Source organism: Podarcis tiliguerta (genome assembly GCF_965153285.1).
Source record: "Podarcis tiliguerta genome assembly, chromosome: 10".
Taxonomy (NCBI): domain Eukaryota; kingdom Metazoa; phylum Chordata; class Lepidosauria; order Squamata; family Lacertidae; genus Podarcis; species Podarcis tiliguerta.
This window is the reverse complement of record NC_139543.1, coordinates 41,050,496-41,076,066: the sequence shown is the minus strand read 5'-3', so window position 1 is coordinate 41,076,066 and position 25,571 is coordinate 41,050,496. Positions and strand designations below refer to the sequence as shown.

Below are 25,571 nucleotides of genomic sequence, written 5' to 3'. Positions count from 1 at the left end.
TCATTGCTCATTCTGGTTCATTTATGAACAAGTTACAAAGCACAGGACCCAATCTTGATTAAGGCCAAGGCTGCCACCACTTGGGTTGGTTCCCACACCAACTGTTCTGTGTGTGGATACATCACTCACTGTATCCACAGACAGGACTCTGGCCTATGGTTTTTATGACGGTATGGTTTTTGGTGGCCGCATTCTGTAAGACTGCATTTTAAACAGGTTCGTGCAAACGGTGCTTACTGGGAAAATGTAACGTTCAAGTTGAATGCAGAATATTGTTAAACCCTTTTCATTATAATAGACAGACGCACTATTACATGAGCTAGAGTTCACAAGGCCACAAGTACTAATGGGAAATGTTTGAAATAGCTTCTGGTATCATTTGTGTGATCTTCCGTTGCCTAGTTTTCATTCTAGAGAGGATGGCAGCCGAAAGTTCAACAGAATAACATTGTAAAAAAGAAATCTGTTTTTCACCAAGATTAAGGGGGGAAATGCAGTGGCTGCTGGCTTGCCATGATTTTTATTGTTCAGCATCTAACAATGCTAAAGTTAATATTGTGAGATAATATAATGCAAGAATAGGGAAACAAATCCATGTAAAAAAAAGCAGAGCATGAAAAAATGTGGTTTCCAAGTAACAAGTAGGGACCCCAAATGTAAGCATTTTGTGCCTACTTTTTTTTAGGGGGGTGCACTCACTAGGTAAAGGTAAAGGTACCCCTGCCCGTACGGGCCAGTCGTGTCCGACTCTGGGGTTGCGTGCTCATCTCGCTCTAGAGGCTGTGAGCCGGCGCCATCCGAAGACACTTCCGGGTCACGTGGCCAGCGTGACGAAGCTGCTCTGGCGAGCCAGCACCAGCGCAGCACACGGAAACGCTGTTTACCTTCCCGCTATAAAGCGGTACCTATTTATCTACTTGCACTTTGACGTGCTTTTGAACTGCTAGGTGGGCAGGAGCTGGGACCGAACGACGGGAGCTCACCCCACCGCGGGGATTCGAACCGCCGACCATACGATCGGCAAGTCCTAGGCACTGAGGTTTTACCCACAGCGACACCCGCGTCCCCCGTGCACTCACTATGCCACCTTTATTTTTGACACATAAAGGCTACAATCCTATGCAGGAGAGCACATTTGAATTTGCTGCTCAATACTATGCATACTTATCTGGAAGTTGTGTACATAACACAAAAATCTGTTTTTGCAGTTTGGAGCAGCTGCAAATAAATAAATTCCTCTTGTTCCTTGGAATTCCTAAACTAATAAATAACTCCATTCCAAGAGTGTGAATACTGACTAGTTCTCAGCAGCCTTGTTGAACTTATTGCCATGTGTGCCATCACACTACAAAGCCTGGAAAGCCAAGGACCAAAATAGAGAATTTATGTTCAAAGGAGTGAAATGCTTCATTGCTTCTCCTTTATGTGACTTTTCATTTGTAAACAAAGTGTTATTTTAAGCACTGTGTGTTCCCTTTTAATTAATGTGAGCTGCTTTGTTAAATAATCTATTTTGGCTCTTTCCAGACAAAATATATTAAAAATGTTTCCATGCCACTTTTTAGGGCCTCCCAAGGCAGCTCATGTACAAAGCAAAACAAAAACACGTGATTACAGTAAACTAGCTATCCATAAAAATTATACAGTAAAAGGACAGTGCGTCTTACAAAACTAAGGTAAACAATTTAAAAACAACAGCAATCTAAACCATCAACATTTTTTTCTAAATATCTAGCAAAATGAACACTATCAAAATGAAATGCATATAGAATAGGAACATATCACAACTAATAAGAAATATTTTGAACCAGACTTTTAGGAACTACATCTGTAAAGTTAAAACTAAACACAAAAAGAAACCTTTGAACTGTGAAATAGTGGTAAATTATATTAACACCAGGAATACCTATGCCTGTCACATACCAACACACCTTTAAACCTGTTTTGAGAACTGAAGTGAAATAATTATGGCTTTCTGAACTAATATTTTGGTTTTAAAATTCTAACTACTCTGGACAACAATGCCAGGCTTTCTAAATGTCTAGTAGTACGTAATATAAAAATGCAACATGTTTCAACAACCAATAGACCAGCTCACTTTTTGCTCTTTTCTTATAAATATTTCCTATTTGTTGCCCACATTTGGTTAAATATCTAATTACAAAAGGTAATTTGATTTACACTTTTACAGTTGGGAAAAGAAAGAGAGAGTAAGATGCAGTTGAGAACTTTTTACAATTGAGAAAAACAAGAGTATGTGCCCCCATTTTTTCTCTCTCTTTCTGCCACCCCTTCCTCGGCACACTCATGAAATTAGGCTAATGGTCACATTCAGCCAAGATGCCACAGGTGCCCCCCACTCTGCTGTATAGTTAGGTAAGTAAGCATGGTGGCCTTCTCATAAAAATATATGAGTATCAGCACACATGGAACAGTGTATGCACCCCAACATTGAAAAAAAACTCCCTCTATGGGCACAGTTTTCCTGGGGAAAGCACATTGAAAAATGTAAAAGTTTTTGAACAAATGATCTGGTCAGAAATCCTGAGAAGCACTTCTCTTTATTTGTTTTCAGAGCCTTTTTTCCATCATAAATGTGTGTAATTTCACCTCTGCAATTCATCACAGAAGACAACTTGTTAACAACCATTCCTTCTACCTTCTTCAAGGCTCAGATGCTTCCAGACTGGTGTTTATTGGGATTCTTTGCTCGTCATGCATGCAAGCTCTTCTCAGCATAAACACGACATTGCCCATCCATACCCCCCCCCCCAATTTATTTAGGATTTACTTTCCATGGAAAATAACTTGTTGTCAATGCCCCATTTGTGATACCTGAATGATTCATTTGCAATATTTAAGCCCCTGGCTGTCAGAGCTGTTCAACAGTGGAGCAGCCCTCTCCTCCTGGCACTAAAGGTAAAGGTAAAGGTACCCCTGCCCGTACGGGCCAGTCTTGACAGACTCTAGGGTTGTGCGCCCATCTCACTTAAGAGGCCGGGGGGCAGCGCTGTCCGGAGACACTTCCGGGTCACGTGGCCAGCGTGACAAAGCCGCATCTGGCGAGCCAGCGCAGCACACAGAAACGCCATTTACCTTCCCGCCAGTAAGCAGTCCCTATTTATCTACTTGCACCCAAGGGTGCTTTCGAACTGCTAGGTTGGCAGGCGCTGGGACCGAGCAACGGGAGCGCACCCCGCCGCGGGGATTCGAACTGCCGACCTTTCGATCGGCAAGCCCTAGGCGCTGAGGCTTTTACCCACAGTGCCAACCGCGTCCCCCTCCTGGCACTAGACATTATTAAATCTGTTCTCATATGGGGTTGGCGGGAGTGGGAAGGAGGAGGCAGGTGCTTCCAGGCATGTATTGCTCTCCAAGTGAAATCCTCTGTAGGCAATCAGACACATTGTGAGACTCCGTACCTTTGCTGAAGGGTGGGAATTCTACATGTGAAAGCCCAACACATGTTTGGAACCAACCCTTTTCTACGTGAAATCTTTGAGAACCTTTTTCTTTTGTTGAAAAGCAGTACATAAATATTCCAAAGAATGTTTCTACCTGATCTGCATGCAGATCCCACTAAGAAATAAATAAAAGCTAATAAAGATTTACTGACAATTTCTTCACAAGTCCTTTTACACTGAAATCTGTAGATCTGAATCCACCGCTTAATGCAATGATTTTCATTAAGCCACCTTATCTGAATCACACTTGTGTGCGTTGTTGTTCCTTTCCCACCTCCCCCTTTCAACTAATCAAGTATATATTCATTTCCATTAACATTTCTACAATGTTAAGAATCTGAGCCCCACAGAGTAACTTACTTTCTTGTATTGCATTAAGTATTTCTGAAAAGTCCACATCTCTCTTCTGAGCGTCAAGTCTTATTGATATTTGTGTTTCCAGGTGACGACCTTGACAATGCTCTCTTCCTTCTAAAGAAATTGAAGAGATTGGCGGAGTTTGCAATAGTTTAGTAGTGACTCCAGTGAAGATGGGTGGGAAAGAAACAACGGTTGCAAACACTAAAGCTGCCTGGAATAATTACTTTTCTGTGAAGCGCAGGGAAAGTCAGTTTGAGAATGCATTTATTGAATCGTAACACCCACAGCATGCTGCTGATGCCCTCCTCCCCATAAAGAAACAGTCTTTCAGCTACCTACACTCATCCCCGCAAATAACAGCCTCAGAGAGAAGATTTTTGGCCGGGAGTGAAAGAGTTAAACTTCTCTTCCCCATAGTTACTGTTGACATAACAAAACCATCCATTGCATTTTTGGCTGCAATTTACACAAGAGAAAACATGCATTAGTACAATCATATCATGCCTAGTTTGACCCTTAACAGCAACACAATCATTAAATGAAAAGCCAGAGGAGTTGGGTGTAAGCCAGTTTTCTCCTGGGTAGACTCAACTAAACTAACACAGATGTAAATTTATTTGCTTTTATTATTATAAATCTATTAATGATTCTATACTAAATTATCTCTGGGAATCCAAGGCATTTTATGATCTTTGTAACATTAAATCTGTTTTTCTGTTTGCTCAAATATTCTGTATGTTGCTTCCAAAACAATTGAACAAGGAAGATGTTGCTCCTGCTTAATGCAAACCTCTGTCAGGGGTTCTTTAGCTATGATTTCTACATTGCAGTGAGTTGGACTAGATTATCCATTGGGTCTCTTCCAACTCTACAACAGTGGCGGACTTGGGACTCTCAAATTTCAGCAGTACAGTGGTACCTCGGGTTACAAACACCTCGGGTTACAAACACTTCGGGTTACAGATTCTGCAACCCAGAAGTAGTACCTAGGGTCAAGAAGTTTACCTCAGGATGAGAACAGAAATTGCACAGTGGTGGCAGCAGGAGGCCCCATTAGCTAAAGCGGTACCTCAGGTTAAGAATAGTTTCAGGTTAAGAACGGACCTCCAGAACAAATTAAGTTCGTAACAAGAGGTACCAGTGTACCCTGTGCTAAAATTTGACGCCCACCACCTCTCACGCTCCATTCTACAGCATTGTTGTGGTGCCCAGTGCAACTGAACCACGACCCTAAAACCGCCTCTGTTTACAGTTCTATGATTCTATGAATCGAATTTTCCATTTGGAAATTTTGAACTTTACATTATTTGATCAGACATTCCCCTTTATTAAATTTGTGTATGAATAATATATATTGCTGTTAGTTTGGAGGATTCAATTGTTGAAGTAGCCAAGCCAGCTTCTTGGGCCTAAGTATGGTCCTTAGTTTGACAAAGGATGTTGCTCTGAGCCTGAGAGCAAACAGGTGGTCCCTCTCCCTCACTGGCTGGCAGCAAGAAGAACAATAGCTGGAGTGGTTTCTAGCTGGGCTAGAAGCAGGCAGAAAGCAGAGAATGAACCCTGTGTAATTCTGTAATTTCAGATGTACTGTAAATTCTCTAACACAGACTTCCCTAATCCGGTGTCCTCCAGATGTTGCTCTCCATGCTGGTGGAAGCTGGTGGAAGTTGTGGTTCAAAGCATCTGGAGAGTACAGCATATTCCAATGCATGCTCCCTCTGAAGTGAGCCTCAATGTGCTCACTGAGATTCCTCCCTAATATGCATGTTTAGGGCTGCCACATAACTGAGTAGGGAGATGAATTTATTTTCCAATCCAAAACTAACTGTTCCTCTAAGTCAAGGACACACTGTGTTAAAAACATAGCTATCATCAGTACTGACTCTTCTCTGATTCACGCCTCACTATACCCCTCAGTCGCAAAGATCCATACACTGAAACAACTCACACCCCAGGGTTTGACGCTGGTGCTGAAGTAACCTCATAAGGATGTGAATAGCTTCTGGGCATGGATGTCCCATCTGTTAAAATGTTTAAGGTCTTGACTCTGTTTTGAATTCTTTTTGTACTCTGATGGGTAAAGTCGTACCTTGGTTCGTGAACACCTTGCGAGTTGAACGTTTTGGCTCCCGAACGCCGCAAACACAGAAGTGAGTGTTCTGGTTTGCAAACGTTCTTTGGAACCCGAACATCTGATGCAGCTTCCAATTGGCTGCAGGAGCTTCCTGTAGCCAACCAGAAGCTGCGCATTGGTTAATGAACATTTTGGAAGTCGAACAGACTTCTGGAACGGATTCCATTCAACTTCTGAGGTACCACTGTATTTTGTTTTGAGTTTTCAGGGGGGCGGGGGATACAAAAAGGGACGTGAATAGCTGGCAGTAGAATCCAATCAGCCTCACCATTGGAGCTTTACCTGCTGAATTTGCTGTCTGTAGAAAGTTGTAATGAAATGGGGCTTAATCCCAATCACATTGGCTTTACTGGATTGTGGATTGCTCTTGGAACCAGATCACACATTTTCTTTCACCATGGCAACATCAAGCTCATTCCAGTATGTATGGATATGGGAAGCATAACAGTGAAATAACAATTTCAACTATAACAAGTTCCGACTCTAAAACAGAACAAGCAAATAAGCAGAGAAAATGTCGAAATCCAATACAGCCTGTGACAAATATGAAGATGAAAGCAGCAGGAAGCCAAAGCACATCACTTCACCCAGCTAGTACTGTAAAAGGCAAGCTTCAGCATGCCAGCTGAAAGCATCTATAAAATGCTACAACAATATAGGATGCACTAAAAAGGATGGATACCTTGATGCAAAGATTTATTGTGTGTGAACTGTAAAGTGTATTTAGAAAAAAAAACTGACAGACGCAAAAGAACCCATTTTCAAAATCTAATCGTATGCACAACACAATATTCCTAAATTGCCTTTCTGCACAGTGAAAATTAAACAATTTTTTTTTGTCATATACTATATGGGCAGGAAGAGGGTAAACATTATTTGATGGTTTGCTGTTAATTCCAAATAAAGGCATTCAATCTTTAAATTGAGCCTAAATGGTCTAGCGACTCTAGCCAGCAAAATTACAGGCTGGTGGCTGCAGAATACACTACATATATCAGCAGGATGATGGAGAACAACTCCTTGCCATAACATGTGAAATGACTTTAAAACAGCAGTAGTTAACATGGTGCCCTTCAGATATTGTTTGACTGCAGCTGTGGCTACCAACACTTTTGAGCCCACTGGGACATTTTGAAGCTTAATCTGTTGTGGGCGCCACATAACCACCCTGCAATCACAAGTACTCACACAATACACAACTACGCTGATCAACTGCAAGCACACAAGTACACCTCCACACCTATGCTATGACACACACCTCTGCACAACACAGAGAACTTTCAATCAAACAGCAACATCCTCTCTATGCAGAACTACACACCAAGATAATTAATGACTGGTTTGTGCTTTGCTTTTCTCAGAATCACCCAATAAACTATAATACTATACTGAAAAACTATTGTATATACTATGCCAGAGCTAATACTTGTAAGAATCCTAAACACCAACTAGTCACATGGGAGACTATGTAGAATTAAGGATTCCTTTAGCAGTACAGTCAGGCTCAGATGCTTCATAAGGCAATACAGGGCCGGGACAATGCAGGTCATTTTTGCTAAGCCCGTACACTCTAGACATCCCATCTGAGTTTAGGCCTCAAGAAGTGCAGCTACATGGATGTTAAGCAGCAAGCAAGAAATAACTTCCTCAATCATACTAAAGAATTCCAAAACATGTTTTTTTTTCCTGCGACTCTCACATATGAATATCTGCCTGCTGAACAGGTCATGGGGGTGGAATTAGTGCAGTTGTATATAGTCACCCCTTCTCTAAAGGAGTATTATAGCACTGGGGAAAGTACTGAAAAGGCAACAAAACCACCAAGAGGTGGATCACCTACCTGAGGTGAGGCCAAAGCTTGGCACCATCCCTTCAGATGTCAAGGAAGTAAATAATTTTTAGAAGACATCTGAAGGCAGCCATGTTTAGGGAGGTTTTTAAGGACTGATGTTTTTATTATGTTTTAAGATATGTTGTAAGCTGCCCAGAGTGGCTGGGCTGGGGAATCCCAGCCGGATGGGCATGGTATAAATAATAAAATTATCAATATTATTATTGAAGTCTAGGGATGATGACTAAAGAGGACATGATTTAAGTTTTTATAAAATTATGAAAGGTAGGCCAAGAGTGGACTGAGAATTTTTCTCTCCCTCTCTCAGAATACTTGAACTCAGATTACACAATGAAATTGATCGGCAGCAAGTTCAGAATGGACAAAGGAAATGCTATTTCCCACAATACATAATTAATTTATGAAATTCACTACCACAGGATGTAGCGATGACCACTTGCTTAGATGGCTTTAAATTCATGAAGGTTACTTCTGTCAATAGCCAGCAAGCGTGACAGATAAAGGAAACCTAAAGCCAAGGACAAACAACGTGAGAGAACTGTTGCTTTCTTGCCCTCCTTCTAAGCTTCCAGAGACATTTAGCTGGACACTTGTTGAGAAGACGTTGCTAGACTGCATGGACCCTAGGAAATCCCAGCAGCATTAATTTTATGTTCAAAGAAGAGCACTCTCAGAAAACAGGCAGAAATACTATGACACCTTCCTCTACATCTCCAAAAGATCTCATGAGATAGAAAGCCATGGAAATATTTCTGCAATTCTCCAAAGTTGTGTGTAAACCAGGGGTGGCTAGACTTCAGTTCTGTAGGATCTACCTTGTGAAGCACCCTGTGATCTGTGGATCAAGGGTGGTACACAAATTTAGTAAATATTAATAATAAATAAAATAAAATAAAGAATAACTATTAGAAACGAAGTGCATCTTTGGTTTTTGCTCTCAATCTGTGCCTCCTAAATTGCATGAAGTAGGTGAACCCACCTAATTACACTGGGCCAAAATCTACATAAAAGCAAACATGGATGGATGGATGGACTAACAATGGTAGCAACAACCATAACAATATACTCACAAGCAATTTCCAGTGAAAAGAACAGTTGTTGTTTATGATGATTTCTTTGTACTGTATAATTCAGTGCCATTTACAGAACATGCACTGGAACCCTTTGACTCAAATCAGTTATGAGAAGCTGTGATGATAACACCTACTACATTTTGTAAATTAATAGGTAGCATTTATATTCTTTTTTGAGTGCTCAGAACTTTCAGCACACCTTGCCTCTCAGTAATCTTTCAAACAACCCTATACAGTATCTCAGTATTATCACCACCTTATTGCAGGTGGAGTAGATTGAGCTTGAGAGACAGTGGATTGGTTAAGGTCCTCTATATTCATGTGGTAGAATTTGGACCAGGTACTTGTCAGTTCACACAGCTTATTCTGAACTCCACTGCCTCTTCAGATACTAAATATCAACCCTATGGATATTTGTAATGGAATGGGCAGCTTTTTAAAAAACAAGTCCTTTTTTGCATTGATGGATTATATGCAATGTAAGTAATGATAAAGGGTGCTTGCAGATTTGTTATTTTGCAACTGGGATTCAATGGCACAATGGCAAATTCATGCTGTGCAGTTAAAGTGGATTTGCAGCTCTTGTGCAACAAATGCACTTCCCAAAAGAAAAGAAAAATCACAACTTTTTTCAGTAAGGGAAGTGGAAGGAAAATGTACTAGAAAATGTGGCAAGGCAAGTGCTTGATAAGACATCATACAACTTCCCTGCAAATGAAGCATAATTAATGTTCAATAGATAGACAATCTGGAAGTGACCAGATAAATATAGACGTCTGCATCCTGCAGTGACTGCTTCAGCTTTCCAGTTTTTGCTTTAATTTCACTGTGGAATAGAGTGTTAACAGAGTTTCGAAAAAGATATTGTCATATTCACCATGCTCTAGATATCAGCATCCAAATTCAGAGATCTGCATGTGGAAGCAGCCTTCCACTTGAGTATCAGGAACTGCAACTTGAACGTGCATCCAAAAGCCGGAGTCGAATCAGCTACACATTGCATGATATACATTCCGGTGAGTGCTTGAATAGGTATCCCTTCCACATCCAAATGCTCACATTTAAAGTAATTGTAATATTTTTGTAACTCACCAGAGCACCACTTGGTCAAGAATGCCCATAAGTGTATAAACAATCAATAAATAATGCAGTGAGGACAGGTGTTTTCCACATTCAGACCAACATCTGATTTTATGTTCTCAGTTCCTAATCTCTCTCTCTACACACACATACCAATGTGAGTGTAAATGTGTAATCTATGTTCTTTAGACTTTAATATGCAATTGTACATGCAGGTTTCTTTCACCCTCAAAAAATAATTTGAGTCAGAAAAAAGGTGACTGCCTAATACAAATAAGAAATCTCATTATTTCCTTTAAATGGTGCAAATCTGATATGTAAATAAGTAGCAGCAAGTAGACAGAGATGTACTGCTGCCAATATACTTTCCTGATCAGTGCTGCATTTCTTAGAAAAAAATCATCTTCTTAGCTTTTGGAAGTTCCAACTCACAAACTTCTTTTTATAATGGAAGAACAACTTAAGAGATTAATATACCAAGTTCCGAAGTAGAGTACCTGAATGGGAAGGAGACTGATTTCCAAGTCAACCTGTGTCCTGTATACTGACTAAACATTAAAACCAGTCATTTGATTTAAGTAATGAACAAACAGCATGAGTAGCTGAACTGTTGGAAATAGCTCATATGGACAGCAAAACCACTATGTGTATAAAATCCTATATCCACACGAACACATTTTTTCTCCTGAGGCTTAGCTCTTCAGAAAATGGAGTTATGCCCAGCAGATTTCATAAGAGGTGAAAAGATGGGCAATAATCCTGCCCTCTTAGGGGCTTTCAGTGCCAAATTGCCAAATAGGCAGAGTAGGCACTGGCCAATGGGCCTTCTAGGGGCCCTGCAACAACGGATCAAAATAATATTGATTTGACCTTGAATGAAAATTACAATCAAGCTTTCTTATTTCAATGTTATCCCACTTGAGTGCAAACAATGTTTTGACTGTCATGGGGCCTCCACAGGGTTTAATCTGGCACCAGGGACTTTGTGCTCAAGTGTGAGAAGGTTTAATTTGGTCTCCAAGCCTCAAGTTCCAACCTTAGGTTTCCTTCAGGCTTGCTGCTCTGATCTTATTGCAGCTTTGTTTAAATGGAAACTCCTTCTGTCCTATAAATGAAAGCTCTCTGTCTTTCCTGGTGGTGAATTGCACTTAACTTTAATGGAGCATGATCCCCACAGAAATTGAGGCCAACCAGCCGAGAGTTTCTCTTCAGTTTGCCAGGAGCAGCTCAGAGCAATAGCACTGGCCCTATCCATAAACCATCTGCTGCCTCCCTGAACCTTTGATGGGAAACGAGGAGCAATTGCCATTTCAGAATACTGTATGTGACAGACAGACAAATGCATGTGCAACACCATAACTCAAAAAGATCTGCTTTATTTTCATTTATTTATGTATTTAACAATGAAGGGGGGAAATGAACCAATTCTGTTGGTGATTTTGAACTGTGTGTCTGTGTGTGTTTGTGTCAGAGGAAGATGTTTTATTTTATTTTTATTGAGAGAAAAGAGAGAAAAACTAATGACTGAAAAAGGAATCCTAAATGGAGGGGGTGGGGAGAGTGTAGAGTGAAGAGATGGACAATCTGCCACGTCCAAAACACTGCCAGCTTCAGCCAGCTAGAATGCGGATACAGTGAGCCCCCCTTCCCCCCATGTTTCTTTTTTCTTTCCTTTTTTAAAAAAAACTGCCCTGAAAGTAAATGTCAGGAAATTACCTACATTTTAATATTTCTATTTCACCTTTCCCTCCCAGTAGCTCAAAGTGTTGTGCATACTTCTTCCCCTCTGCCTTTTATTTTCTCAGCAACCCTGTGAGATAAGTTAGACTGAGAGTTGGTGACTGGCCCAAGGTCACCCAGTGAGCTTCAAGGGAGAGCGGGGATTTGAACCCTGGTCTCCAAGGTCCTAGTCCAACACTGTAACCACTATGCCACCCTGGTCTGCGTGCGCAGTGGCTGGTAATGAGAACTGAGGAAGTGACAAAGGGACAGAAGTGCAGGAGTTCCTGTGCATAACTTACACTGGCCAGCTGAATGAAAACAGCTTGCTACACATTGGGTCATGAAGAAAAACACACATAAGAGTCACCCTTGCTGCCCGGTAGCTTATAAAATAGACAGGTATGCTAAATGACATTTAAAAACAAAAACTGGGTGTCAACATCTCAGGAAGTTGCTGTTTGCTGCCCTATATTGCGAAAGTGTATCAACAGGCCCTTTTGAAACACCTACACTGCCAAGCTGACATTGGCTTATGCAAGAACTCACAAAGAGAGCTGATTCTATTAGTACTTTTGATAAATGCAGGCTTTTCCTGGTATGCAGGAAATAAAGTATTTTGTTTGTACCGAAAAGAGAGGATGGAGAAAGTAACATTACAGTGGTAACTCTGATACTGGCATACTTTAAGTGTCTAAAAATAGCAAGTAGCAGACTGGGTAAGTATGCTTGATGGTGATTTTTTGAGCAGAAATCTTAAAAGCTGTGAAATATCTCTTCTTTTCTAAAATTCCCAAACTTGCTCTACACTACTGATAGCCACCGCAGCTATGAACAAGCACACGGAGAAAGGCCGAAGTGAACATCAATCTATGGATGTTGGCTTATAGATTGATTTCCATGCAAGCTTGATCAGATGCTATGAATTCATAGCATGTATCATTTGTGTAAAGCAATCAGGAAAACATTGTTACCTGGCTGATGCGTGATTGGCTTCCCATCAGATCCAGAAGATGAGGCCTCCATTTTTATTGACCTTCTGACTTGCGGGACTGAAGAATGCCTAACCACAGACGGGCGCTGTGATAAGCGATGGCTTGCTGTGCTTCTTCTCTGGTAGATCTGCACACGCTTTTCAGCCCCATGAATAGATAAGCTTCTACCTACCAGAAAGATAAAAAAACCAAGTTGGATGTAGGAGGCAAATTTTGCTTATGTATATTAGAAACATAGATTGACATTTAAAGGTGTCTGAAATGAATCATTTGAAAGAAGTCAACACGTGTGTAAACTGGATTGTTGACTTAAGTCTGCAAATTTCCCATTCTTAAAAGTGACTCAAGCCACGGTGTACTAAGTAGTGATAGCTTATAGTAAGTACTGACAGTACTGGCCACTTAAACTCTAATCTCTGCTCTAAGGCCCAGAAAAACAACTTCCAACATCCCAGTCCTTCTCTCCCACTTCCACATTCCATTCAGCTGTTGCCTCCCTTTCCTACTATCCTCCCCAGCTACCCCTCTTGCAAAGAAGGAATTCTGTTTTTCTATCCTTCAAGCCATACTGTACTATAGCGCACTAGAGTAAATCATACCAGTACCCTTAATTCTGAAATACTGTACTGTAAGGACATATCCCACAGCAGGAATGTGCTTTTTCCAGCCAGAACCAAAGTGTAACATGAAGTGGGCGACAGCCGAGCCCAGGTATCTTCAAATCTTACATAAGTTTCATACTTAATGCAATTTACTTCACATTTATTTTTGTGATATATAAATGATATGAAAAGACTTGGTCTATTTATTTGTATCATTTATTATTCCTATGACCCTTGTTATGGTTCCTGAAATCAAGCAGTGGGTTTTGCTTTTTGTTTTTCTTTGCCTGTTTGACTGGGTGCCATTTTGAATCACAGTGCCAAACCAAACTTTTCAAATTGCACCAATTTTAAATCTACAATGGTTTAGAGTTCTCAAAGGACAGCCCAGAAATATAAAGAACAATAAAGAAAAGAAATGCAGCACAGTATTTCATTACCTGTACCTCCAATAGTTGTGTGGAAGTGAGAATTTCAGCAGCTGCAGATTTTCTAATCCCTTCAGTGCAATCTTCACCAGCTGCTGCAGAGATTCCTGCTTCCACAACCTTATTAAAGGCACGGGAGCCCTGTCTTCATTTACAGTACTTAAATAACATTAAGGAGTTCAATCCTCTTATCTTTTGTCACAGGCCCCCAGTTTTAGAAGGTCCAGAGAGGGATCACGATTTGGCTAAAAACTAAGGAGAGACCTGGAGCCCTACATGTGGAATTTATTAAGGACCCCCTCTTTAATTCAACCACTGCTCCATTGAATCTGTTTCCAGTTTCCCTAGCTTGTATGACCCGATAGCATAATGCATACATTCATTTTACACCTTGGGCCACAGTACCATGATTTTTAAAGATCATGCTTGAATAAAACTAATACATTGCTGCTCCTTATTCATGTTGCCTGTTGGCGATGCTGTACTGTAATTCAAAACCCGGCCTCCTTTAGTGTCAGAGCATGTTTAGTGATGCATAAAAGAGGCAGCACTAGGAGTAGTTGCAGAGATCTTAGCTTTGCTTCCTGTTTATTCTATATTTTACTATTATTTAGCAGTGTTTCTCAAACCTGGGTCCTCAGCTGTTGTTGGACAACAACTCCCATCATCACTGACCACTGCTCCTGATAGCTAGGGATGATGAGAGTTGTAGTATAAATGACAGCTGGGGACCCAAGTTTGAAAACACTGATTTAGAGTACAGTATAAAGCTTTCCCAGGGACGCGGGTGGCGCTGTGGGTAAAACCTCAGCGCCTAGGGCTTGCTGATTGCATGGTTGGTGGTTCGAATCCCCGCGGCGGGGTGAGCTCCCGTCTTTCGTTCCCAGCTCCTGCCCACCTAGCAGTTCGAAAGCACCCCTAAGTGCAAGTAGATAAATAGGTACCGCTTTCTAGCGGGAAGGTAAACGGCGTTTCCGTGTGCTGCGCTGGTGCTGGCTCGCCAGAGCAGCTTCGTCACGCTGGCCACGTGACCCGGAAGTGTCTTCGGACAGCACTGGCCCCCGGCCTCTTAAGTGAGATGGGCGCACAACCCTAGAGTCGGACACGACTGGTCTGTACGGGCAGGGGTACCTTTACCTTTTTAAAAAGCTTTCTCAGCTTATGAAGGAGTAAGGAGGTTTTGTGAAAGCATATATTTGTTTTTAAATCCTTTAAAATTGACTAAAAACCAAAAGAGGAATGTCCAAATATGTTTTCAAATGAAACTATCAATGTAACTGAAACAATGGAACTTAGACTTTTCAACACTCTGCAGTGTTTCTGGAATATAAAGTATGCAAGCAAACTGGCCCTTTAAATATCTGAAGCTGGCTGAACTACAGCTGAAAAATTCACAGGCAAATTTCTTAAGCAATTCCCTCCTATTTACAAGAATTGCACGCTCACATTTTTGTCTTCCTGGTCTGCATTTTTCAACTTTCCTTATTCTTGAATGTGGAACCTGATTGCACAGGAAAGGGCTGAAAGAGCGCAGGGTATGCAAGATGTTCCCAGACCACCCATTAAATGGCTTGCCCTTGTTGCCATCTGCATCCATGTGCACGAGGGGTAAGGGATAAAACAGGGCTCTGTTGAATCTTATGCAGATCGATTAATGTGCAGACACTGTGCCCTTGTGGGAACAATCCTGCCCACATTTGAATTAGGATATTAATTTCCCCTCTAAAGCTATAGCCTGCTGGAAAAACTTTTTCAAAATTCTGGCAGGTATCCCACCAGAGAGCTCACAGAGCTACAGTTCCCATCACCTACAGTTCTCAGGATTCTTGGAGGGGGGGAGTCGTGTGGTTTAAATGCACCTTAAATGTATGGCATGGGTGTGGGGATGAACATTTTTTAAGACTTCAAATGCCTGTCACCCTTGCCTCTGTCATGTTCTTGTTTTATTGGGTGTTACAGATATAAAAGCACCAGGATATATGGTTAGAAAGTAAAGATGCTATTTCCCCTGGAAGATACTCAAATTGTTCTTTCCCCTTTACGTTGACAGTGGAAAATCCATCTTCACTTGGCAGCTAATTTTGATGGAAACAATCCAAAAAAGAAGTGGCAGTGCAGATTAAGAAGTACTTTCTGTAAATCTAGGCAAACATATAACACAAGGTGCTCCTAGACTTCAATTTATGTAATGATCAACAAGTGACTTGCTTGGCACTGGTATTATCTGTCTCTCCCAGAAAATTAATGGGGTAATGTGGAGTTGCTTATTATAACGGAGTAATAAAAAGCCAAACCAAAAAACTGAAAATGTTGCATTTCTTATTGCAGCTTTCTCAGCAACTCAAGGAAATGTTTGGAAAAATGACAAACACAAAACATACTCATGCTATTAGTGTGAGCCAGATTAAAAATGGAAGGGGACAAGATACTGGAAGGTGCTTTCACTTACAAAGACATTTTTTTATTTTATGACTTCCATTTTTAATTGACCCACCGTTTTAATCCTCTGGAAATCAAAGCTGTGGCCATTTTACTTTTTTTGCCATCCAAAATGCCCCCATTCTAATGCTACATGACTACAGCAGCTGGGACTACACATAACTAGCCCTAGTTTGATGTCTGCAATAACGTTGCTAATTTGGTCAACTTTTTTTGTAAACCGCTCAGTTTTATTTACAGTTAAACAGCGTACAAGTTTCCTTAAATAAATCATTTGCTCACCAGAAAGCAAGATTTAATGCAGCCCCTGTTTGATGTCAGTGCTATTGTCGGTGTCTGACTGGAAGACAAGGCTATCATTGCCAAGTAGCCACAATTACTAAGTTCTACCTCCAGAGGCATAATGCCTCTGAATTCCAGGTTCTGGGAATCGCAGGTGGGCAGAGTGCTGTTTAATTCATGTCTAGCTTGCAGGCTTCCCATAGGCATCTGGTTGACCACTGTCTAGCACCCATGAGGATGAATGAGTCCTCATCCAGTTAGGGATGTTCCTATAGAAATGGCTCAGGACCACAATACCTCAAGGACCGCTTCTTCCCATATGAACCAACCCAGACCCTGAGATCATCTTCTGAGGCCTTCTTCGTGTGCCTCCTCTGTGAGAGGTCAGGAGAGTGGCAACACAAGAAAGGGCCTTCTCTGCAGTGGCTCCCTGTCTGTGGAATGCTCTCCCCAGGGAAGTTCGCCTGGCGCCTTCACTATACACCTTTAGGTGCCAGGCAAAAATGTTCCTTTTCAATCAGGCCTTTGCCTGAGTTGATCTACATCCTATACCCTTTTTAAAAATGCTGGCTCTTTTTTTGGGGGGGGGGAGTTATTGGGTTGTTGGTTTTGTTTTGATTTTATGTATCTGATATTTTATGTGAGCCGCCCTGAGACCTTCGGGTACAGGGCGGTATAGAAATTAATTAATTAATTAGATGAAGTTCCTGGATCAGAGTGCCTGTCATATTAGGCAGCACTGCAATTGTAGTCCGGATTTTAATGCCAACCTCTTCATACTTGGTGCGAGGTGGAGGCAGTGCGTATAGTTTCACAGTATTATCTGAACATTCAAAGCTTTCAGCTCAGCTAAAAGTTTCATTGTGTGAATTGACAGGGAAGCAATATTTAATTGCAAATCTTTCTGGGCAAAGGTGAGGTGCAGTGTTTGGGGGCTAAGATGCGCCCCCCCCCCTTCTGCCTTGTATTTGAGTTTGGGGCCTTGGACAATTTGTCTCCATTTTAGTCAAGCACTCAATTTGCAAGAATGCCAAAGGCATCTGGGAAACTGTCAAGCAGAATGTAAGGGTAACAGCAGCCTCCTGCAGCTTGTCTCTAGCATTTGATACTGGAGAGAAAGAAGATGTGCTACATCTGTGCACATGAGTGGACAAACAGAGGAGATCAATATTTTGGCTCTTTCTGAAGTTTACCTTAGAGATGCATACAGCAGATGGAAGTTGTATACATATGGAAATTTGCCCTTTTACATAGCGGATGGACGACTTCCCAAAACTGCATGGGGCAGAATGCAAGCATGCAGGCCCCAGGAAGACTTAGAACAGCCCCAGGACTCCTAAAAGGCCTATATAAGTTTGCCTTCTTCTTCAAATTCTGCTTACCACAGACCATTTTCGGTGCCCAATCGGCCATGACATTTCAATCCCTTCTCTATTCAGTACTCCTGACAGAAACACCGGTTACATAGGTTCCTCTAAATAGAAGAAATGTTTTGCCTTGCAAAATGGTTATTTAACAGAATGTCCAAAAATGCATCAGAAGGATGCAATGCAGTAAGTGCTGCCAGGGAAATATTCTGTATCTCTTAATAAGAGAAATATGGGGCTTAAATAACAAAGGCAAGTTGCAATGGATAAGCAGAGAAGCATGAAGGTAATCAGCAGAAAGCTCAACACTAATTCAGGATTTGACCTAAATTTCTCCAGTCACTATTGGATTGATTCATATACTTCAAGTTAATCTTTTTTTATTAAGCATTTTAAATGCTGTGGCCAGGAGGTTTCTGGGTTTACGTAGTGAGCTTCAAAAATGCATTGGTGTGAAGCCTATGTTGAAAGAAATTGTAGAAGAAGAACAAAAAAGCAATAAGCTTCTATACTTTTGCATCTATACTTTTGCATAGTGAATATACTGAATTAACGATTTGCTTGTTTTTTTTGTTACATTAAAGCAGGCATCCCCAAACTCAGCCCTCCAGCTGTTTGGGGACTACAATTCCCATCATCCATGATCACCGGTCCTGTTAGCTAGGGATGATGGGAGTTGTAGTCCCAAAACATCTGGAGGGCCAAGTTTGGGGGTGCCTGCATTAAATACTTGAGGCGTGGTGCTCAACCTTACTGGTAACAGTTACAAGTCAAGCCCAGGATAATCTCACTTTAGTGTAAACCCAGGGTGTAGTATGTATAATATAATACGGTGCTTGGTATGTTGCATGTGTATAAAACAAAAAAACCATACAACCAAATTCAGAACTGCAGAAAACTAGATATTGGGATTATTTCAGAACACTGGTCCACCCAGCCCAGTACTGGTCCACCCAGCCCTTCCAAACTCTGCTAGCTGAGATCCTTTAGCAGGAGATGCTAGAGATTGAATATAGGACCTTCAATAAAGCACGCAGCCTATAACTGTGTGATGGCTCCTCCCTATATATGACATCTTCACTTCTGAATTAGACAAGATGTGTTTTTTGGTGATGATAATCAAGCCAAGACCACACAACTCCTGCACCTATTCAGTGTAGCACCAAATTGCTAATAAATCGGGCTTTCTTCTGCAGATGGTCTTATGGAAGTAGAATGACTATTTGTAGCCATTTGATGTGGCTGTCCAGTATTTATTAAAGAAGAAAGTGCTGATCCAAGCTCACAAGCAGTTGTACATTTAAGTAAATAATCAAGTAAGTTGGAGCATTTTAGGGGTGCCTGAAAGTGATAATAAAACAGCTCTTTGCTCAAATAAAACCATAAGCTTGGAGCTGTTGCTGAAGTCAGTGATACTCTTTCAACTTTTCAAAACATAAAGCACCAACCTTAATTCTTAAGATGGCAAACTGCTGATTAAGAACTTGGACCATTGCTAGGGTTTCCAGCAGCTGCCAGGAATCTAATCTTCTCAATCTATAGCTTGAAATACCAGAACAGTATCTAAACTATGACAGCACAAACGAAAAGAGCTTCAAAAAATGATTTCACACAAAGAGTTATGGCCAGCTTGGTTCTTTGATCAGGATAACATAACCAGCAGTGGAGATATTAGGACAATAAATTCAGAATAAGTTATTAGTGTACATTGGCAAGCAATTTACAGTCTAAGATGCGAAACTGGAAGGATTGCATCATTTAATTCACAGATATAACACACTGAAACATCTGCAAAAGTTTTACCATTGTAAATATATATATATATATATATACACACACACACACACACACACACACACACATATATATATATATATATATACGGTATATATATATACACACATACATACATATATATATACACATATACTGTACATTATAATAAATCCAAACAAGGCCTATACTATCTCTTTTATGTGTCATTATTGATAACCAAATCAACCCTCCCAAGCCTTCCCCACCAAGTGGTCCATTGCATTACCTTCCATTCATTTTTCCACTATGTTTTTTTATCTAGCTACAGCTGAACCAGCCAGGAAAAGGGCTCCTAAGGGACACATGGAAGGCTTGGATCATGAGAGCCTTAAAGGAGCGATGAGAGCAATCACAGAAAACCAGGAAAGCAAAATGCAATAGTAGCTACCTACTCAGCATCTCTGCCTGACTGCAGTTCAAATCTCCTTCTTGCAATGCCAAGCTGTATGCGTTCTTGTATGTAAAAATCTCCACTGCTTAACAGATGGTTGGCAGACAGCCTTGAGCGTATGGCTCACCAGCTGGAGAGAGATGGGATGCCCACTATCACACCCTACCAGCCGAGTGGTGTTGTAAAGGCCAGCAACATAGCCCATTTGGTTGTGCACATGTGGTAAAGTGTGTAGGTGGATTTTCCCCATGCACATGCCCTTTAATGAGTCTACGACTGTATATAAAAGAGCATTTTTGCTGGAAGGGAGTACATGAGATAAATATACTAAATACTATAGATCACAGAGATTCCTGCACTCTACAGATTTTAGGTTTACAATGTCAAAAGCAATCTTTATGTGCTGCATTATAGCACACCCGGGCTCAGCTGCAGTACAGTGTGCACTCACTTTTCAGTGCATGTGCACACTGAAGCAAAAGCTAGGCTCACTAAACATAATGGAGTGAAATTATCTTAAAGTGCAACCAAATCCTATAAGGCAGGTATCTTTTCAAACCCAGAATCTACTTTGAACCCCAATATACATTTGGGGACCCATTTCTTAATCTTTTACCATATGTAACTTTCACCATATATTTATTTTACCATATGGTTGCAGTGTTCCTGATGCAACCCACCTTGGATCAGTGTTACAGAAGGTCAGTGTTATAGGGGGCATGAGCTTGCACTCCCCAAAGAGCATTGATATGTCAACTTTTCTTGTCTCCTCCATAACATGCAGTAACCTTGCCATAATATTGCACATTTCCATACACAAGATAACGCACAACATCTTGATGTAATGACAAAGGTGTTAGTACACAATACAGTGGAACCTTGATTTTCGAACGTAATCCATTTCGGAAGACCGTTCGACTTCCGAAACATTCGAAAACTGAAAGCAGAAGCCTCAATACAATAGGGAAACTCAAAACGGAAGCCACATGGCATGTACGGCTTCTGAAAATAGTTTGAAAACCAAAGCCGTTACAGTGGTACCTTCAAGTAACGTAATTTTGAGTTTATACTTCCAGGTTTGGCCGCTCGCGCATGCGCAGAAGCACTCTATCGTGCCACACACGTGTGCAGAAGCGGCACCACCGGATACGGACTTTCTGGGGTAAGTACAGACCCCCAGGATGAATTAAGTTTATATCTGGAGGGTCCACTGTACTTCCGGGTTTTCAGCATTTGAAAGCCTAACTTCTGAGATACTAAAAAACCGAGGTTCTACTGCATATGTCAGAAGCTGCTAGGGCTAAAATGGGGAAGCTCTGGCTCTTTGCAAAGCTGCCTCATGCGGTGATCATTAGGGCTATTGGCTAGTTCTTCTAGGCAGCAAAGAGCTCCCAGGTACTGGAATCACTCTGCCCAGAGAAGTTCCCCTTTCTCTGCAGTCATTGTGAAACAAGGAAGCAGACAACATGAGAATGGTGGTTTCACCTAAAGCTCCCCATAATCCTAACTGTATACACCTATGCAAGTCTGCTTGGAAATAATAGCCACAGAATTCAGTGGGTCTTACTCCTGGTTAGGCACTTAAGGGCGTAACTTAATATTATTGGGTGATGCTTATGGTCCAAGTCAGTCAAAGTACTTAAATCTTTGCACAGCCAGCGACAAATACCTAAGTGGCAAAATACTGATGAAGATCCTCAAATAATGCTTCACATTAACTGTTCAGTACACTTAATGCTATCCAATTAGATTTATAGCATCACAAAGCAATGCCCTAGTAAAAATGTACAGAATTTCAGCTTGTTCAAGTATCCTCCAAAGTAAACAGATTTTGGCACAAGTCTAGTCAATTAAGTAAAAGAACACGGACTCCGAAGAAATCAGAAAGGCATGCAAAAACAGAAGCTGCCTGCAGAATTGTTGTCCTGTAACGGGCAATGGAACAATACCAGAGTCCTTAGGCTTCAGTCCTAAAACTTACTCAGGAGTCAATGTTATTGATTTCAATTATATTGCAATATAAAGCTTCCAAATATTGATTTCAATTAGACAAAATTGAAGACAAAATTATCCCTAAGAAAACTTTGGTCTAATAATGCTACACAGTGGATGTGTACAAGCAGCTAGTTTCTGTGACCAGTGCTGTAATCCCATGTAAGGATACCTGGGAGTTAGACCCACTGAATAAAAGTGGGGCACCAACGAAGGCTTTAATGGGTGCTGGGTTAGAAACCCCCTGCCTTAATAGACCAGCCTCCACTTACTTAAACTGGAGAGTAGGAGAACTGAAGAGTGGAAACAGTGCAGCAAACTAAAATACTAGAATACAAAAATGGCAATTCATTATTTACGGTCACATTTCAAAGATATTTCACTGAACTCAATGGGCCTTACTTCTCAGTAAACATGTACTGAGTAGGCCTTTTTCACATGTACATTTTTTTAGAATATTAATTGCAGTTCCTCATTTAAAGAAAAGTACACACATCTATTTCCACTTGCGGGAGACAGTGGAAGACAGGAGTGCCTGGCATGCTCTGGTCCATGGGGTCACGAAGAGTTGGACACGACTAAACGACTAAACAACAACACACACATCTATTAGGATTGTGTTTCTTCCAGAGAAGACATTTCCCCAATATTTACACCTTAATAGGTGCAACTGACAAACAACAGCTTTGTGAACCCTGGAAACTACGTTAAAGTATGTCAAAATACTTACCAGTTTATAAATCTTAAAAACATTGTTTTGTTTTTCTAACTTGTCTTAAAGATACTGATATAAAAATAAGCTAATAGATCTTATAACCAGAGCCTACATATTCTTTCTAACACTTCAATTTCAGGAAATATATATATATTTATATCTGTATTTTGTGAAAAGAGGTGAGTGCATAAAAAGATGTAAGAAGTCAATCACCATTTTAATACTTCACCTGCAGTGCCGAAAGCCCTACAGCTGGCCTTGTGGGCTGGTTTTCAAATGTGCATTGATGTGTCAGTGAATAAGGTGCTGCTGATGCAGAGCACATGGTCAATTTAGTGGACTGCAGGGAATTACCAATAAACCTGCTGATCTGTAGAAATGACCTTCACTCTTCTAAGCCTGAGCACAGTTATCTTTCAAGTGCCATTGGCGATGGAGAGGTAACATCCCATCTTAAACTAAAAAGGACTGCACTTTGGAAAGTTTGCTCTCACCCAACCTGCCTCAGGCAGTTTGTTCGCATAAGGAAATTTAAATGCAGACAGCTGAGCATGTAGATAGATTATTAAATAGCACCAATGAAATTCACAAATAACAGGCAGTGAAACCACATGCATTTTCTGCCAGCAGTAGTTATTGCAAGGCAGACACCTTTATCTTGACATTCTTATTCTGTTTGTCATTAACAATGAGACTTGCTTCAAGTTGATGTCCTGATTTTACTGCTAGCACATGCTCAGAATGTTCAGAATCTGATAACTTTTACCGAGATTCAAGAGCACTTGCACATTCATGTGATATGTAAGCGGGGCTGCACTGTCTGGACACACCACCAACACCTATGGGCTGGTTGCCTATAAAGGCGCATTTTCATGTATTCAGCAGGATGCACAGCCAAAGGGACACAGATCAATGTCAGGGAAGTTATGAGATGTTGCAGCCCTGCTCCCTCCTCATACCTTCCATGAATGCATGAGCACTTGTGTCTGAACAGGGCTTTAGACTCAATGCTAGGGGTGGGGTGGCTCTCCAGTCTAAATTCCCAAGCTGCCACTTTCCAGCACTAGGTTCCACAGGAAGACAAGTGGCTGTGGGGAGCGGAGGATGTGCACCGCAGAACAGCCACCATCTCTATGTTGACAGACACCTGCTGGGACAAGTTAGCTGCTTACACATGAGCTGCTGGTAGCTCCTCCTTCTCTCACACATTCCAGAAGACCATTTAAAAAAAAAAAAAAAAGGTGTCATGGTGCACAATAGAGAAGAGCTCTGCACAGTTGCTTAGGCAACATGCTGCTGCCTGCCTGCCCCCATGCTGCAATTCCTTAGTGGCATTGCAAAAACTCACATGCACTGAAACATTATGTGCCAAATTAGAGTCTTTAAAAAAAGCTATGTGGTTTTTTCAACCTCTCTCAGAGGAAGCTCATAATTAGTGGCCCAGATATGATTTGAGTAGAGGAGGATTCACACACAATAGAACACAGTGCTTCCACCCATAATCTCAAAATGATAGCCAATGCTCTATCTAAAGCTCTATAATAATAGTATTTGTCTCCAAAGCTCTCCCATATCCTCACATGAGACTTTCTCAATATATCCTCAAAAGGAATATTAACATCATTTTACCAGTTTCTAGACAAGGTTTTGCTGTGTCCCTAGACTTCAGTAGCAGCTTGGTTCCTGACCCAGAAAAATAAATTTACATGAAGGGAAATAGGTGATAGTTCCATCTGAACAGGAGCACTCTATGGATCTTATTGTGGAAGAAGATCTACTACTGAGACAAGCCTACGAACTTCTTAATATGTGCTACCTGAGAAATTCAAGTCGTCCAGAAAACACAGACATTAATTGTCCAAGGCTCTATTGCTCTCCCATAAATCTTTGCCTAAGTTTTCCACGGACACACCATGAGAAACTCAAGAGCACCCCGGGAGCGAAAGGTCTGGACCAAAGTGTATTCCCTTTAAGCCCTTGTTTGTGTTCCGCTGATAGATGGAGAGAGGGAATCATTGTCACCAAGATACAAAGATTCTGTTGAATTCTGGTAACTCTCTGGGAGAAGCTGTACATGGCCTCACAGAGGGGTAAGGAACCCTCAGGCCCAAATGCAGTCATCCAAATGTCTCTATAGAGCGCCTGGACTAAAATTGTCTATCAAAAAATTCACTCTTGTGATTTATCAACACACCAGCTACTCACTTTGGGTTTTAGTAAAGCAAACAGTCTAATTTGTCAGCGACTAAATGATATCAAGCGTCAGAACAACTTGGCCACAATAAGGAAATTTTGCCCATGGTATGACTATTTTTCACCTTCCCATTTCGACTCTCTGGCACCCTATCTGCATAACCTAGCAATTCTAAAATATAGACACGCTTTTACTCTCAAAAGATTGAATGTATTGCCCTCGGCTGTACTTGAGGAACAATTCCAACAGATTCCACACAAAAAATGTATATGTCCCTGTGGAGATGGCAGTACCGAATCGGTGGCACATGCCCTTCTGGCTTGCACTCTTTATAAAGACTTGAGTAATGAGATTATCACCCTTCTTTTATTGTCCATTCCGCCCAACCACTGCTACAGTGTCCTTTCTCTTGGCAGATCAAGATGAGTAGGTGACAGAAAAGGTTGCAAGGTTTTTAGCTGGGGCAATCAGATTAAGATCCACTATTTGACTATTGATTCAAAACCCTAAAATGTATTTTATATAATTGACATTTTATTTCTATTCTTTGTATATTGTATTGTTGTTTTATTGCTATGGCCGATGGCTGACGCAAATAAAGATTCATTCATCAAGGTTATAGGCCTTCGTTCCGGGAAGAGATGAAAATGAGCAGCTTTGTCATTTTAC

The 25,571-nt window shown here is 41.1% G+C and overlaps 1 protein-coding gene across 5 annotated transcripts in view; it reads right to left on the bottom strand.

Annotated features, from left to right (window-relative positions):
* ANO4 (anoctamin 4) overlaps positions 1-25,571 on the bottom strand; it is a 128,326-nt gene that overhangs the window by 67,063 nt on the left and 35,692 nt on the right. For 3 of the 5 annotated variants that reach the window (XM_083400510.1, XM_083400511.1, XM_083400512.1), the window contains 2 exons: positions 12,657-12,845; positions 3,825-3,935 (listed from right to left, as the gene is read on the bottom strand). In XM_083400510.1, the coding sequence (XP_083256636.1) occupies positions 3,825-3,935; positions 12,657-12,845 (300 nt within the window). The remainder of the gene's footprint in view (positions 1-3,824; positions 3,936-12,656; positions 12,846-25,571) is intronic. The other 2 variants (XM_083400513.1, XM_083400514.1) reach the window with 1 other exon arrangement.